Source organism: Dendrobates tinctorius, unplaced genomic scaffold (assembly GCF_039654945.1).
Source record: "Dendrobates tinctorius isolate UK_male_01 unplaced genomic scaffold, ASM3965494v1 ptg000243l, whole genome shotgun sequence".
In the NCBI taxonomy this organism is placed as follows: domain Eukaryota; kingdom Metazoa; phylum Chordata; class Amphibia; order Anura; family Dendrobatidae; genus Dendrobates; species Dendrobates tinctorius.
In genome coordinates, this window is record NW_027361910.1 from 6708297 (window position 1) to 6724521 (window position 16225).

The following is a 16225-nucleotide window of genomic DNA, read 5'->3' on the forward strand; positions in this document are numbered from 1 at the left end:
TGTGAGCTCAAAAGGGGAAGAGTGTGAGCTCAAAAGGGGAAGAGTGTGAGCACAAAAGGGGGAGAGCGTGAGCTCAAAAGGGAGAGCGTGTGAGCACAAAAGGAGGAGAGTGTGAGCCCCAAAAATATTTCAAAAATAGAAAGAAAACATTGCTACAAGCACTAATGACTCCCTCACACACAAAACAATCAATAAGTACATGAATATACAAAAGTGTGTGAAAACACTATAAAAAAACATCAGCAGTAACATCAAAATCAATGGAGAATGTAACCAGTCAGTCTGATCAATGAAATGACAACAGGGGCTGCTGTGATGGGTAAATTGGCAGCCTTAGTATGGATGAGCAAACTTTACTCATTGCAATCACCTGGCCGGTGCTGCTTCAGGGACTGGTCACTGTCTCCACTCAGTTTTGATTGATTGATATCCCACCAAGCACTTGAAACTGGGTCAGACATGATGTAAGTCAATGGTGAGGGGGCTCGCAGTGTGTTTGACTGTGACTGTCGAACATACAAGATAGCAGCATGTCCCTAATTAGATATATAGATCAGATTTACAGGTCCCCTTTAAGATCCTACTTTGCTATACTGTTATACATATTCATTCACTTACTGAGGTAGGGTATGTGAGTGTAAGCACAGTTTCTTTTATAGCTATATCAGAGAGCGCATAAAACCTTCCATAAAGGTGCCTTTTAAATAAGAACAACAAGCTGAAAGAGTGGACCTAATTGTGATCATGAAAATGCCTCTACACTGTCATTTGAAGAAGCATTTCTCCCATCAAAGTTTTTATCCTCTTAATATATTGCAGTCATATTATATAGCACTGTGTACTTACAATTGCTCATTTTGCCTTTCTACCCAGATAATTCTTCTTTGTTCTCTGCTCTATGTAGAAGCAGGAAATCTCTTGTCCCTGCAAAAATCATTCCCCTCCTTCACTTCTGACCCATTTGCGACATCCTCCCCCTGCCAGGGACTGCTGTGATTTATGACTCATACAGGGAAAATGGCATCCTGTTTCTACATAGTAATGAGAATTACAAACAAGGAGCGCAAAATGTGTGAAACCTGGTAATTAAGTGGATTATCGAACAGGGGCCGTGGCCACTCACATAATGGGGTTGTGCACCCCTGTACAACCCCAGTTTGCGCTTGAAGGGATGATCCCAGAGGACCATTGGAGCCTGCCGTGCACTGTCGCTGCTGGCCAGCATTTCCAGGTTTTGGTCACATGTTCAGGGACCAGGATACACGTCAGCACAGGTCCATAAGCTGGGAAGTGTGGATACAGCATTGTCCGAACACCACAGGTCCTTAAGCTTCTCAATGGAATTGACTATGCTCGTAGCTGCTCCTGCCGCAAACCCTCAGGAGGAGGGATATGGAATGATGAAGGAGAAAAAAGTTGTACCAGTATGTGGAGCACTGAGATAAGGGATAATTATAGGAACAGCAATCTGGTTAGTGGAGATCGAAGGGTTAATAAAGGCTTGTTAACCAGATTGCTGTCCCTATAATTATCCCTTATCTCAGCGCTCCACAGACCACTACAACTTTTTTCTCCTGTTTCAACATAGAGCTTAGAAGGATTCATGCAACAATCTCACCTACATTCACGACTTCTTCCTTTCTAATTCCCATAACGTTCTGTCTGTTACTAAAATCTGGATCCAGCAGTTAGACACCACCATGGCTAGTGTTCTATGGTAGACTACAATTTTCACATACTCTTAGACTTGAGAGCAGACAAGGTGGAGGCGTTAGTCTGCTCCTTTAATCACAATGTGCTTTACAACTTGTCTCCCCAGTACCTTCACTTATGCTTCCCTTCTTTGAAGTCCACACCATCAGACTCTTCAAACCCTCCCTGCGAGTGGCAGTTGGGTATCACCCTCCGGTAAAATCCACCCAGTTCCTGAATTACTTTGCTACCTAGCTTTTTCACTTTCTATGCTGTGACATCCCCACTTTCATCATGGGTTACTTTAACATCCCCATTGATGCTCGGCTCTCCACATCTGCCACTCATTTTCTTTCTCTAACTTACTCCTTCTGCCTTTCACAGCTTACTAACTCACTTACATATGAAGATGGGGATACTCTGGACCTGGTCTTTTCCCGGCTTGGTATGATTTTACTAACTTCCCTCTACAACTCTCTGACCACAACTTTCTTTCCTTGTCTTTCAATAACTTTGGGTTCATGGAGAACTGAGCCGACTTCTCTGGCTCTACGGTAAGGACGAGCTGCACCTCAAAGGGGAGGGTACAGCTGTGATGAGGGTAAAAAATGGTCAGACGGATGGAGGAGCTTTTAAGCTAAGATCTGGTGGGAGAGAGGTTAGTTGTGCAAATATGGGGATAGAGTAGACAGAGAGAGTGAGACAATAGAGGTTAATGAGGATTTAGGGGGGCTGGGATATGAAAGGAAAGTAGGAAGGTGAGTAGGAGTAATAAATATACTAATAGAATTAAATGTCTGCTGGAAATTGCAAGAAGTCTAAAGGGCATGTCACACTAAGAGATATCGCTAGCAATATCGCTATAACTAGTGACGTTATAGCGATATTGCTAGCGATATCTCTGTGTCTGATACTTACCTACGACACGCTCCCCCGCTGGTTATCGCTGATCGCGCGAGAACGTCCTGGACTGTTTCTCGTCGTCAGCTTCCTGTGGCGCTTCCTGTTGTGGAGACGAGTGACGCGTGGAGCCGGGCGGGAGGACACAGGATCGCCTAGTGTGACAGGTAAGTAGCGACCCCCGTCCCCAGCGATGTCGCTAGTGAGATCTGCCTGTGTGGCAGCTCACTAGCGACCACTTAGCGATGTACCAGCGATCCTGACCGCGTCATATCGCTGGTCGGGATCGCTGGTACATCGCTAAGTGTGACAGTACCTTTACAAACAAACTGAAGGCATTGGAGACTATTATGTCAGCCACAGATTACGATGTGGTGGGCGATATGAAACCTGGCTGAAGGAAAGCCATGACTGAGTGACAAGAGTATTTCCTACTAGATTATAAACTTGCAAGGAGGGTCCTCATTCCCTCTGTAACTGTTGAACTATGTGTTACTTTGTGATGTCTTTATTGTCTGTACATGTTCCTGCTTAATTGTAAAGTGCTTCAGAATATGTTGGCACTATATAAATAAAATTATTATTGTTGTTGCTATTATTAAAATTGTCATGGGTAAATCATAATTGTTAAGAAGTATGCAATAAGATGTCTACATTAGAACACCATTTTCCAGCATTTAGGGATCACTTCTCATATAGTGAAGTTGAAGCTTCATTACAAAGGTTTTCCCACCGTGGAAATGACAGCATATCACTAGAATTTACCATCACTTATCAATCTGTGGGGATTAGCTGCCTAGACCCTTGCAGTTTTTCAGAGTGCTGCAACTTCTTCACAGTGTTCCTCAATGCCATTCGCTGTGCAGGTAACTGAAAGAGTCCCATTTACTTGAATAGAGCAATGATACAATTCTCTGCATCACAAAAAGCTCGGTATCATTGGAGGGTCATGTAAGTATGTATCGGAGCTATGCCGTAACATTCTACCAAATTTGTTTTGCCAATGATACGGTTTTTAGAAGTTGATTACAAAATGTTGCAAATTAAGGCTGTTCATTCTCATGTTATGATGATGTCCCAATCAGATCAATTATAGAAAATGCCATAAACATTTTCATCTAAACGAAATTGCATAAATAAATATTTGACTAAGCTCAATTTTATGCATGAATATACATGTAATCAAGAAGCGACATACACTGATGTTGCTTACCAAAATAACATACCAATGGCTGCTGTAAAATAGTGGTGGATCTCGAGTGGATTCAGTGCCCTCTCCCATATGATGAATTCATCGAAAGCTCCATTCACGTAATGTTTGGAAAGATCACTGTTTGTTCCAACAACCAAGTTGTCATTATTATCCCCGTAACTTTGGGATGCCTGACCTATGGAATCATTCGCATTGAATGTTCCATTAACAAAAACCTTCAGGCCTTCGCTGGAAGTCCAAGTAAACAGGACGTGTGTCCAGTAGGGACCTTAAAGACAAAGGAAACAGAAAAAACACTTCAGTAATGTGTTCATTCAGTAAAATAATGTCAGAGAGATAGTGCTGTTCTAAGATGCTTGATCCCATCGGCACTGAAGCTACTGAACATACAAAGTACTTTTCTAAGGTACACCTCTTCTGTAGGCAACCTCAGGCGCTAAACTGAAGCCAATATTCAGAAATGCAATATCGGGAAATAGATGAGCAAGGGTACTCACCAAAAAAGTTTTATGCTTTATAACCATTCAATGCAGTGGATAGTATAATACTGTATATAAAGTGCTGTGCAAAAGTTTTAGGCAGGTATGGACTCATTAGTCCATAACACCATCTGCAATTTTTCTCCATCCCAGTTCCTGTTCCTTTTTGTGCATAATTCAGTTGATTAATCTTGTTTCCATGTTGAATGTATGACTTTTGGGCATAGCTGGGCCCACTGGTTGCTGCTAGTTTTGAGCTGATGGCACTCCACAACATCCTTCAATTTCGAAGGGAAGTGAGAATGATGTGTCTTTCATCTGCTGCACTTAGTTTCTTTGGCTGACCACTGCATCTACGCTCATTGTCCATTTCTTTTTGTACTGAGTGCTGAGAAATGCAGGCAGATACTTGTCCATCATGTAATACAATCAGGGAGGGGAATGATCAGCTCCAAATTCATTCTGCAGCAGGATAATGAACTCAGACCTACATCTAATGTCATTAAGAACTATCTCCAGCGTAAAGAAGAATAAGGAGTCCTTTAAGTGATGATTTGGCTCCAAAAGAGCCCTGATGTCAACATCATCTAGTCTGTCTGGGATGACATGAAGAGACTGAAGCCTACATCCACAGAAGATCTGAGGTTAGATCTCAAAGATGTTTGGAACAACCTCCCTGCCAAGTCCCGGCAAAAAGTGTGTGCAAGTCTACCTAGAAGAGTATATGCTTTGATGCTGTTTTAAAGTCAAAAGGTGGTCAAACCAAATATTGATTTGATTTAGATTTCTCTTTTGATCATTAACTTTGCATTTTGTCAGAGATGCAAATAGACTAATAACACTTCTATTTATTTTTAAAGCATTCTTAATTTGAAGATTTTTTTCCACATGTACTGTATATACTGTGGTGTAGTAACCACTGTGTCCGCAAGGGGGCGCTGTGTGGATGACCCAGGAGAAAGGATGAATGGCAGAATACTGAATGGCCATTATGTATCTCAAAGTGGGTGGCTTTGAGATGGAGACTTATGTGTTGATCAGCAGTGATATTGCTGAGGTGCTGCTTTAATGTGACAGGGAGAAATCTCCAGGTAACTAGGGAGATGGGCGGGCCAGTTACCTACAAACCCACCCAGGGGGTGTGTTTAAAGAACACTGTTGTAAAGAGTGTGTAAGTGCTTGAAGGACCTGTGATGAGGTCAGAGTCATGTGACCTGGTGGGCGTGGCTATGAACCATATAATGTGGCCAGGGTAGGTCACATGTGGTGAATGCTGGGACCTGGTTGGTCCAGTGTGGAAGGTCTCGTCTGAGTGAGATGGGGCTGCCTTCTGACAGCAAGTGAACGCTGTGATAATGGCTGCATGTGCCTGGGAGTTCCATGGAGGGAATGGACATCTGCAGTATGCAAAAGGAACCATCAGTGACCCTGACGTAGGTGAGATATCTGAGGCTAGAAAGCCTGTGCATGTTTAACCACAGGGATTATAGAGCTGAACTCTGTCATGGACGCTATGCTGTTATAAGAACTTTATGTTGCTTCTATGGGTTTATGCTGCTGAATAAACCGCTTGGACTGTTTTGGTTTTGTGGAAAACCTGGTGCCGGATGTGTTTTGTTCGCTGCCTAGCGAGGATCCCCTAACTGAATAACAGCGCTACCTCACAATACACATACAGCTCTGGCAAAAATTAAGACACCACTTTCAAATGTTCAGTTTGTCTGATTTTTCTCTTTATAGGTAAATTTTTGAGTAAAATGTATTTTTTTCTTTTAGTCTATAAACTTCTGACAGCTTGTCTCCGAATTTCCAAGCAATACATTTTGGGTTTTTTTTCTGACAAAGTAAAACGGTCTAAATAAAAAAGCAGTACTTTCAGACCTCAAATAATGCAAAGAAGACAAGTTCAGAATCATTTAGAAACAACAATACTAATGTTTTAACTCAGGAAGAGTTCAGAAATCAATGTTCTGTGGAATAACCGTGATTTTTAATCACAGCTTTCATGCATCTTGGCATGCTTTCTACCAGTCTGTCACACTGCTTCTGGCGCAAAAATTTAAGCATTTCTTCTTTGATTGATCGCTTGTGACTATCCATCATCCTCTTGATTACATTCCAGAGGTTTTCAATGGGGTTCAGGTTTGAAGAATGGGCTGCTCATGACATGGTTTTGATGTGGTGGTGTCTTAATTTTTGCCAGAGCTGTACATAAATTATGTATATTTACAAATGCAACCGCATGCACAGTTGTAGAAAGACTGTCAATTATATCTTTTACTGCAACTTAAATTAACACAATGTGTTAATTGTAATTTCAGCTTATGATTGCGATAAGATCACTGCACTATTCATCTATGAAAGGTCTCATACACGGATCATGTATATTGGCACATGAGTTCTTATTAAACGGCAAATTATGGGGAAAACAAGACTTTGTGCAATGGCAAACATGAAAGTCTGATGGATGATTCTGGATTGCCAGAATATCCAGTAAAAAGCCATCTTCCTGGAATCCACAGCACCTACTGTAAAATTTAGTGAAGGAGGAATTATGTTTTCAGGTTGTTTTTCACTGTTTGAGTCAGACCCCTAATTTTTAGTAAAGGGCAAAGTTACAGCATACAAAATATTTTAGACAAATGAATGCTATAAATACGACTATGTCTAAGTCCCTGTGCACAAAGCAAGGTCCATGAAGAGATGGTGCGGTGATGTGTTTGGTAACAAAGAACAATGGCTACACCAAATCCTGAACTTAACTGAACCCCATCAAACACCTATGGTATAGACTTAAAAAATGATTGTGAGCCAGACCTTCACACCAGGTGGAGAGTCTTAACCAGTGCTGCCTCCCCATTAATGGTCCTGATCTTCATTGATATGGCTGCAGCTGAGACATCATGACAACAGCATTAGACCGCTGCAGTCAATCACTAAGCCTAGCAGTCATGCCGATATTATGCTTACCCAAAGCGAGCCTTTGGGCTAAATAACAGTTAAGCCCCCGTCACACACAGCGAGATCGCTAGCGAGATCGCTGCTGAGTCACAAGTTTTGCGACGCAACAGCGATATCGCTGTGTGTGACACGTATCAGCGACCGGCCCCCCCGCCGGGTATCGCTGATTGTGCTCGAATGCCCTGGACATTTTTTTTGATCGTTGGTCTCCCGCTGGCCAGCACGCATCGCTGCGTGTGGCAGGCGGGAGACCAGCCATCAGCGAGCTGGAGCTGGTATCCAAGGTAAACCGTGGGTAACTAAGGGCGCGCATCACTTAGTTACCCGCTGTGTACCTTAGATACCAGCGTGCTGGAGCTGGGAACTGGTATCTAAGGTACACAGCGGGTAACTAAGCGACGTGCGCGCTTGTTACCCGCGTCGTGGCTGCCCTGATCGCTGCTGAAATCTGCCTGTTTGGCAGCTCACCAGCGATCATGTAGCGACACACCAGCGATCCTGACAAGGTCATATCATTGTCAGGATCGCTGGTGCATCGCTATGTGTGGCAGGGCCCTTACACTTTAAAAACTTCTATTCAAAAACCATTGGCTTGAAAAGAATAGCCAACAAGCTGATACTGTGGTAGTTATGTGGGCACCTAAGTTTTGCCATTATTAGTATCTAATACTAAACGTACATCCTCACCTCCATTGCAAATGTGCAAAATTCAGAGCAACTGGAATGTGACTGACAACTAGGGAGAAATTGCTATAACAGAAACCCGCGTGTTGTGAAATCTGCTGTTACCATTATTATTTTAATACAATGGATTTGGATGCAAATAATATGGAAAGCCTTGAGCATCCTATTGTGGCTCAGAGCATACAAATCTCCTTTATTAAAAGAGAGAATAGATTAAATATAATTGTCAATTTAACCTTTATTTACAATGCCCAAACTTGGAATAATAACCTACATTATTTTTTTTTAAATGACAAGACTCAGAGTATTAAAGTAGAGAATATGGTGCCGTTTCCAGATTTGGAAACTATTCTGGTTCATGAACAGTCACAATGACTACTTTTAATTCATAACTTACTGTATTGTTTGGACTATTAGATTCATATTGTGGCTGGAAAAACTCTGCTGAAAGGTTTATCTGTCTAATACATTAAAAGGTATGGTAGTGGTAAAGAAAGCATATATCATAACCAGGAAACTATCCGGATTTTAGAAAACATCTGAAATACAGGTATGTGATAATTATTATATTACACATATATCGGGACATAGGAAAAGAGAAGGGACCCATGGAAAAGGTTAAAACAGGGTTGTCCTTTTAGTATTGGTTGAAGCCACCACACAACAAACCAACTTGCAGAGGAGAAATGTATCTAAGTCTCCTTTCTATGATCTTTGGGTTGATTCTTCAGTCTTATTTTCAAACCCTGTATAGGTGCCCACCTCCTACTGAATAATGTTGCACATCCAACTATAGTTGGACCTCCAATCTCCAGTAGGCCTCATAGCAGAACCCTGAGGTACATGTATGTCTGAACCCATTGAAGCCAAATTTTGAAAAGTAATCTAGTGTAAAACTAAGGGTGACCAATACCTGGAGCCTTAATTTTGGCTTTCCACACCTTGGAGTTACCACGTGTGTAAACCTCCACATAACCATCATGTTCATCTGAATAGATTTCAAAACCATAAGAAGTCACTTTTTTTCCAAAGGCCTTATAACCTCCATTCTGAGAAGGTGTTTGATAGTTATTGTGGGCATAGGTATCCTGTTGTTTCTTTTGTTCTTGGTCCTGGATTTTCCAAAAAAATGAGAACGACACACCTTGTATTGAAATAAAAAAGAATTACAAGTTACAAGACATGAACTACAATAGAAGATCAATCATATCAAATATAATTAGAGAACATGACTGATGATACATAGAGAATAAAAAATAAGTTTAAAAATAAGTTTAAATACATAATCTTCAAAAACATCTATACAAAAGGTCCTTGAATAATAAATGCTCAAAATCATGAGCTGCCCGACGCGCATGTTTCGCCAAGCTTCTTCGGGGGGCGTGTGAAGAAGAAGAAGCTGGGCAAACGCAGGCATCGGGGCAGAGAAGCAGGGAGTCCTATGACAGCGGCACCATATTTATAATCTCTTGCGCTAAGGTAATATATTTGCTTAAATTTGGTAGATGTTGTTTCCAGTTAGAGGTCTTGTCTTGGAGCAATGGCAGTAAAATTTTCGGTGGAATAATATGATGCCAGTTATATGTAGACAGGATTGAATAGGAAAACTAGTATTGTGAAACCTTGAGAGCTTGTTCACAGGTGCAGGCTGATATGTGGCTATAAAAATTTGGCTTTTTATGCTATTGATAGTGTTTACATAGGCACTTTTTGGTTTAATCATGAAATAGCAACTATAATGGCAACTTTGAGCGCTTGTTTACAGGTGCAGGCTGATATGTGGCAATGAAAATTAGGTTTTTTCTTTATACTATTGATAGTGTTTACAAAGGCACTTTTTTGGTTTAATCATGGAATAGCAACTATAATTGTTTTTGTAATCTCAAGATTGGTCCCCATACAGGAGACCATATTATAGATAGCACTAAGCACTTTTTTCTATGAGATATATTAAAAAATAATTATGGCACTATACTTCCTGACGAAGGAGCTTTCCGAAACGCGCGTCGGGGCGCGTTCAACAGGCACACCGTTTCTCCCACTTGTCCTGGATCCGCAGATATTCACCCCTATTTCTACATTATTGCCTCTTGTGGCTTTATTAACTTTCCCATGTTTCAACATATCAAGGCACATCTGACATTCACTACCGTGGTCTATCCTAATATATGCTGCACACTTCACGGATTTGTCGGCATATATTCTGTACTTTTGCAATTGTTGCATATTTTGCCTGTTTGAGTATCACTACCATGGTTTATTTTTGCACATTTTTGCATCTTGTTTTCACTTTTGCATATTTTGCACAATTTTTTGCAAACTTATTTTTATTTTTTATGTTCTATACCCTTTGCACTACCTCTTTGCACCATTACATAGGCAAATGTATCCGTTGTGGTAATATTTCGCACTATTTTGCACTTTATGTACTTTTTTACTGTTATGACATTGGTTTTTTTACATAGGTTCATTTTTATCTGCGGACGGCCTATGTGGTATAGAGATGATCATTATTTGAGTATACATTGGCTGGATCTATTATTTCTGTTGTATGGTCCTATGTATAGATATATTTACTCACTATATTATAGGGGTTTAATTGCCTGAAGCACTAATTTTGTATTATTTATATCAATTTATATGTTGTTGAGCCAAAAATAATCTTTTAATAAAGGCTTTTTTTATAAAGCATTTTTATTCCCTTCACTTTTATTTCTTGATTTATACGGCTCCTACCAGGTCTTTCCTCACCATCTTCAGTTGGTTTCTTTATCTCATACCGGATGGTCTGCCATCCATTTAACTGGGAGAGGGCACTTTGTTCACATAGGTGTTCATCGCATTGAATAATTGAGCTTATCTGATACCATTAAAAGTTTTCTCTCCCCCTCTCTTACAATAATGGTGGAGGAAAAATGACTAAAGCAAATACACATCGAGGAAGACTTCGGGATCTTTGGGGCTGGACGTCTAAATGAAATGCAGGGTATAAGGCTTGTATTAGAAGACCCAGTTAAATCTTACATGTTAACGTCAAATGGTCAGTAATTGAAAATATTCTAGAAAAATCCAAGCACTAACCTTCTGGCCCACATATGCTGGGATCACTTATGCAAGAGTTTTTAGAACTTCCAAAGTAAAGCAGAGTAACTCCTTTCTGCTCATTAAGGACGATGCCATGATTGACTGTTCCTTCTACAATATCTGAAGAGAAAACAGACACATTTATCCAACCTGCAATCAGATAATATCACAGGAAAACTCAACATGAAACGCACAGCCATAAAGTAATGTCATGCAGGCGCATTAACACAGCACACACAAACAAATAAACACATAAAATACTAAGTATTGCTCTCACTGCAACTATAAAGCACGATGTAGCCATAAATGATGTACACATCTTTACTACCGCAATGGAATAGGACATAATCCAGCCGCGGCTCTAGATCTAGTGCGCATCACATGTGCAATGCATTAATATTCATCCATATTTATTGACTTTTTTATGTGTTTGCCAATAAACGCATCCATCTGTTCTTCCTTTAGGTTGTGCAAATGCAAATACTGCACCTTCGGCATTTCTAATATCCGTTTCATATTACGCTGTTTGTTCATAGCTATGGATGTGTAGATGAGAAAATTCATCTCATGCGAATTATTTGTGTAATCAATTTGTGGAATGACATTGAACTTTCCTTCCATCTTTTGAAGAATAATCATATAAATACAAGTTGCTCCATATGAAAGTTATTCTCCCCAAACGGCCTCACAAAAATACAATGAGGACATTTTTTTCAATTTTTTAGTTTATAACAATTATTTCTGCGTATTAATATTTAGTAACCTATAGTACCGGCTTCAATGTTTTGTCAGTGAATACATTTTCATATACTGTATACATATTCCGACTGATCAATTTTCATATTCAGTTTTATGTATATTACCCAAATATATACGACAGACAACTCTAAAAACACAACATTTCATATTTTTAACTCAAAACTATATATATAAGCTTTGCTCAGAACTATTAGTCTATGCTAATGGATGACAGTGAAAGACTGATTAATTCATGTTGAAATTCCTTCCATTAAAAAGAGTGAAATCAGCACAAAATAACTGTTCAAACCAAGTACAAGTGCTTGATACTGAAACAGACAATGCACCTTCGCACTTACTTGCTTGCCAACTATTTCCACCCTTCTCTAGCTCCAGTAAAGTCAGAGCTGTCAATCAAGGAACGGGAGGGAAGGTGCACTGAACTGATCGATCATTCTAAGGGTGCACCGAGCACGTGTGCTTAATTTGAACAGTCATTTCGTTCTAACAAACTCCCTTTAAAGTTTGTCAAGAATGCCAGATTCAGAAACACCAAACATTCTTATAAACAGCAGCATAGATATAGGAGGCGCAGTGGTATTAGTTACATATAGTATGTGGGTGTGGGGAAGGTGACTTGACGGACAGACGTGACTGGTAGTAGGAGGGGATGGTTTGTGCACTAGAGACGGAGATTGACAGGATAGAAGGGAGACAGCTGGGAAAGTTGGATAGGAGAGTGCAATAACTAGAAATGACCACAAGATGGCAGGGGGGAGTAGCTTAGGACTCAACATCAGCTTATGGCTTGAGAAACACTTAGTCATGGGGGGCGGGGAGATAGGAACCCAGGAGGGGAATTCCCGGTGAGAGAGGGGATAAATAGAACAGGATAGGGTTCCAGGCAGGCTAGTCCAGGGAGGAGCTCGGTAGAAGACGGTGAAGAGAGAAGAGCTCGACCAGGGGACGGACAGCAAAGAGACAGTCAGGGGGGTGGCCCTGACCCGACGGACCGCAGGACAGACGAGGCCCCGGGGGTACCAATTGGACGACGACCTCGGGCAGGTGAAGCGCTGGTGGTAGATTGCTCTAGGACAGCCCCAGCGAAAGATCCGCGAGGGACATTACTTCGACTGGAGCAAAGGTGCAGGTACCCGGGCCTGGAGACAGAGAACTGTAAAGAGGCTGCGGTGTGTGGTTGTGGTCATCAGGAGGACGACGAATAAAGCCGGAACTGTTACTATTGAAATCTGTCTCCGCCTCATCCTTGCATCTCCGGGTGTCTGTGTCATCCGGAAAGGGTAAGCAGTGATCCACCCCCCAATCCTGGCCCCTACTACATTTGGCGTAGTCGGCAGGATCGCCGCCGCTAATACGACATCTTCCACAGCAGGCCTGCGTCTGAAGAACCCAACAGGACTTGAACTGTTCACCTGTGGATTACAAATACCTGTGGATTACAAGACTGCTCAATTGTGGATTATAATCGGAGACTTGGTTTCGGATCCGGGGCGGTGGCGTCAAGAGGTCGAATCTCGCCGGGAGGCCTGCTTTTTGGTAGCCACTGACGGCCCCCAGACATCGGGCAGAGAGGAGCGATTTCGGGCTCTGCTGGAGCAGCCGCCGAAGACATCACCTGGGAGCCTCACCGTGGGACCCACGAGCCTGGGGGCTAGCCCTGCCGGACGGCGGGGCGAAGATCGGAGGTCGTGGGAGGAGCTGCGGAGTGACCTGCCAGAGGCCACAGCGCCGGGGAAGGTGAGAGATCCCCTGGCCCGGCCGGCGGCTCCGAGACTGGCCCCCTCCACCCGGCCTTCCCGCGTGGCCTCCTGCGTTCCTGTGGACCCGGTCGCGAAGGGCTTTGCGGCCTCTGCTGGGCCGACCGATGCTCTCACCCGCCACCCTGAGCCACCCCGTCTGGCGGCACATCGGCCCGCGTCTCCGGTGCGGAACCAGCCCATGGCCGATGCTGCTGCGTTCCACCTGGCTGCAGCGGTTTACCACCCGAAGCCTGCTGCCACTCCGGCCTCCCCTGCGGCCTCCTCACCAGTGCCGGCCGCCACTCCAGCCCCATCTGCGACTCCGATTGCGGCCTGTTGCGCGGCCACCTCTGGTTCGATTGCGGCGCCGGCCGCGGCCTACCCGGCAGCACCCGCGGCCGCCTTGGCCTCGCTCATGGTTCCAGCTGCAGCCTGCACACAGATACCCAGGGCCGCCTCTGGCCTGCCCATCAAGGTCCGCGACTGCTCCGGCCCCCCTCCGGATGGCGGCTTTGGCCGGGTCATCAGGCTCCGCCGCCTCTGCGGATCCGTCTGCCATCCACACTAGCAGGCCCCAGCTTTGCCGCTCCACTTCTCACCGGTCAACGACCCCGGTCCCTCACCTGCGGTCGGAACTGCAAGAGCTGGGGGCCGGATGGAGCGAAGCCACAACGTCGACAGAGGTGAGCGCGTCCACACCACCACCGGTGGTGGACTGCTGGTCCCCAAGTAGAGAAATGGCGTGGAACGTGCGCTGTGGAACCACTTTTGGCCCCTTCTACCCCTTTTGACTCATCTCTCAGGAGGGAGATGACCCCTGAGCCCTGGGCAAAAAGAACACTTGGCGCTCAGGAACAGTTGAAACATCCCGGGAACCTCACGGCTGTGGGGTTCCCCTGCTGGACTGGCGCAACATCAGCCATCAGGAGATGGCCCGGACTGTCGGGATTTCGCTGCACCGTTGTGCAGGCCCCAAGATGACAGTCCGACGTCCAAGATAAGGGACATGTTTTATTGTTAATTGTTTGCTCCTGGCATAGCGGGGATGTGGGAGAGGAAGTACTCATGTAAAAGGGAGGGGGAGTATTTATGTTCTGCTTTAAAATGTTATGTTGAAAGAAAAGAAAAAAAACGAGAAAAAAAATGAAAAAACAAACAAGGGAAAAGGGGTTACCCCTGTTGGGTAACTCATATTGTTATTAAGGTAGAGATAACAGTATGTTAAAGTTGATTTAATGAGTAGTGTGTTTAAAAAAAAAAATGTGTGTAACAGGTTCCGGGTATGAGGTAGATGTGACGAAGACGCCGACCATGACTCTTTTTATGTGAAGGACGTAGAGACGAAGAACATCAAACCAGACAGTGGTCCGTCAGTCAGGTCCCCAACACCACGGACACCCCACAAGGACGGGCGGGTGCCAATGATGACCTGGTAGGCGAAAGGCCTCGGTCATGGCGTTCCGGACAGCTGAAGGTAATAGAAGGGGAGAGTAGTGGGAGGTTCACGCCATAGAGTAGTCTGAGTGGACCTCACCAACCCGAAAGAAGTTGTCACGTGGCGTGCACGCTGGTGAGTAGCAGTTGGCTGCTCAGAGCATGGTGCTCCCGGTTTAGTTTGGCCACGTGGGCAGCGGGTTTTGGCCCAACGACCGGTCTGACAACAGACTGTGGACAAGCTTCAGAACGACGTAGGTAGGGAGTACGATTGTCGGGACGACAATGGACAAAGGGAGGGGGAGTGTGGGGAAGGTGACTTGACGGACAGACGTGACTGGTAGTAGGAGGGGATGGTTTGTGCACTAGAGACGGAGATTGACAGGATAGAAGGGTGACAGCTGGGAAAGGTGGATAGGAGAGTGCAATACCTAGAAATGACCACAAGATGGCAGGGGGAGTAGCTTAGGACTCAACATCAGCTTATGGCTTGAGAAACGCTTAGTCATGGGGGGCGGGGAGATAGGAACCCAGGAGGGGAATTCCCGGTGAGAGAGGGGATAAATAGAACAGGATAGGGTTCCAGGCAGGCTAGTCCAGGGAGGAGCTCGGTAGAAGATGGTGAAGAGAGAAGAGCTCGACCAGGGGACGGACAGCAAAGAGACAGTCAGGGGGGTGGCCCTGACCCGACGGACAACAGGACAGACGAGGCCCCGGGGGTACCGATTGGATGACGACCTCGGGCAGGTGAAGCGCTGGCGGTAGATTGGTCTAGGACAGCCCCAGCGAAAGATCCACGAGGGACATTACTTCGACTGGAGCAAAGGTGCAGGTACCCGGGCCTGGAGACAGAGAACTGTAAAGAGGCTGCGGTGCATGGTTGTGGTCGTCAGGAGGACGACAAATAAATCTGGAACTGTTACTATTGAAATCTGTCTCCGCCTCGTCCTTGCATCACCGAGTGTCTGTGTCATCCGGACAGGGTAAGCAGTGGTCCACCCCCCAATCCCGGCCCCTACTACATGGGTTCAAATTCCCATTACCATATAATAATCCAGTTTTAATATAAGATAGTATAGATTTTCACAAAACGAACATGGCCAATGTGTTCATCAAAATGATCATCAGTACTATCACATTAATGAAAATCAGTGCTTTCCTCAGATCACTTACTTACATAGTTACATAGGTTATAAAAAGGCAACCTATCGCCACTAGTCATACATTCTTATCGTTAGATCATTTATAACCCTCAATGCCATATTTTGTGAGCAAATCAT

General features: G+C 44.0%; 1 protein-coding gene across 2 annotated transcripts in view; it reads right to left on the reverse strand.

The window, feature by feature from the left end:
* The window catches only part of ADGRD1 (adhesion G protein-coupled receptor D1), a 1079490-nt gene that overhangs the window by 951203 nt on the left and 112062 nt on the right, over positions 1–16225 (reverse strand). For both annotated transcript variants that reach the window (XM_073557041.1, XM_073557040.1), the window contains 3 exons: positions 11011–11133; positions 8843–9073; positions 3819–4073 (listed from right to left, as the gene is read on the reverse strand). In XM_073557041.1, coding sequence (XP_073413142.1) covers positions 3819–4073; positions 8843–9073; positions 11011–11133 — 609 coding nt within the window. The remainder of the gene's footprint in view (positions 1–3818; positions 4074–8842; positions 9074–11010; positions 11134–16225) is intronic.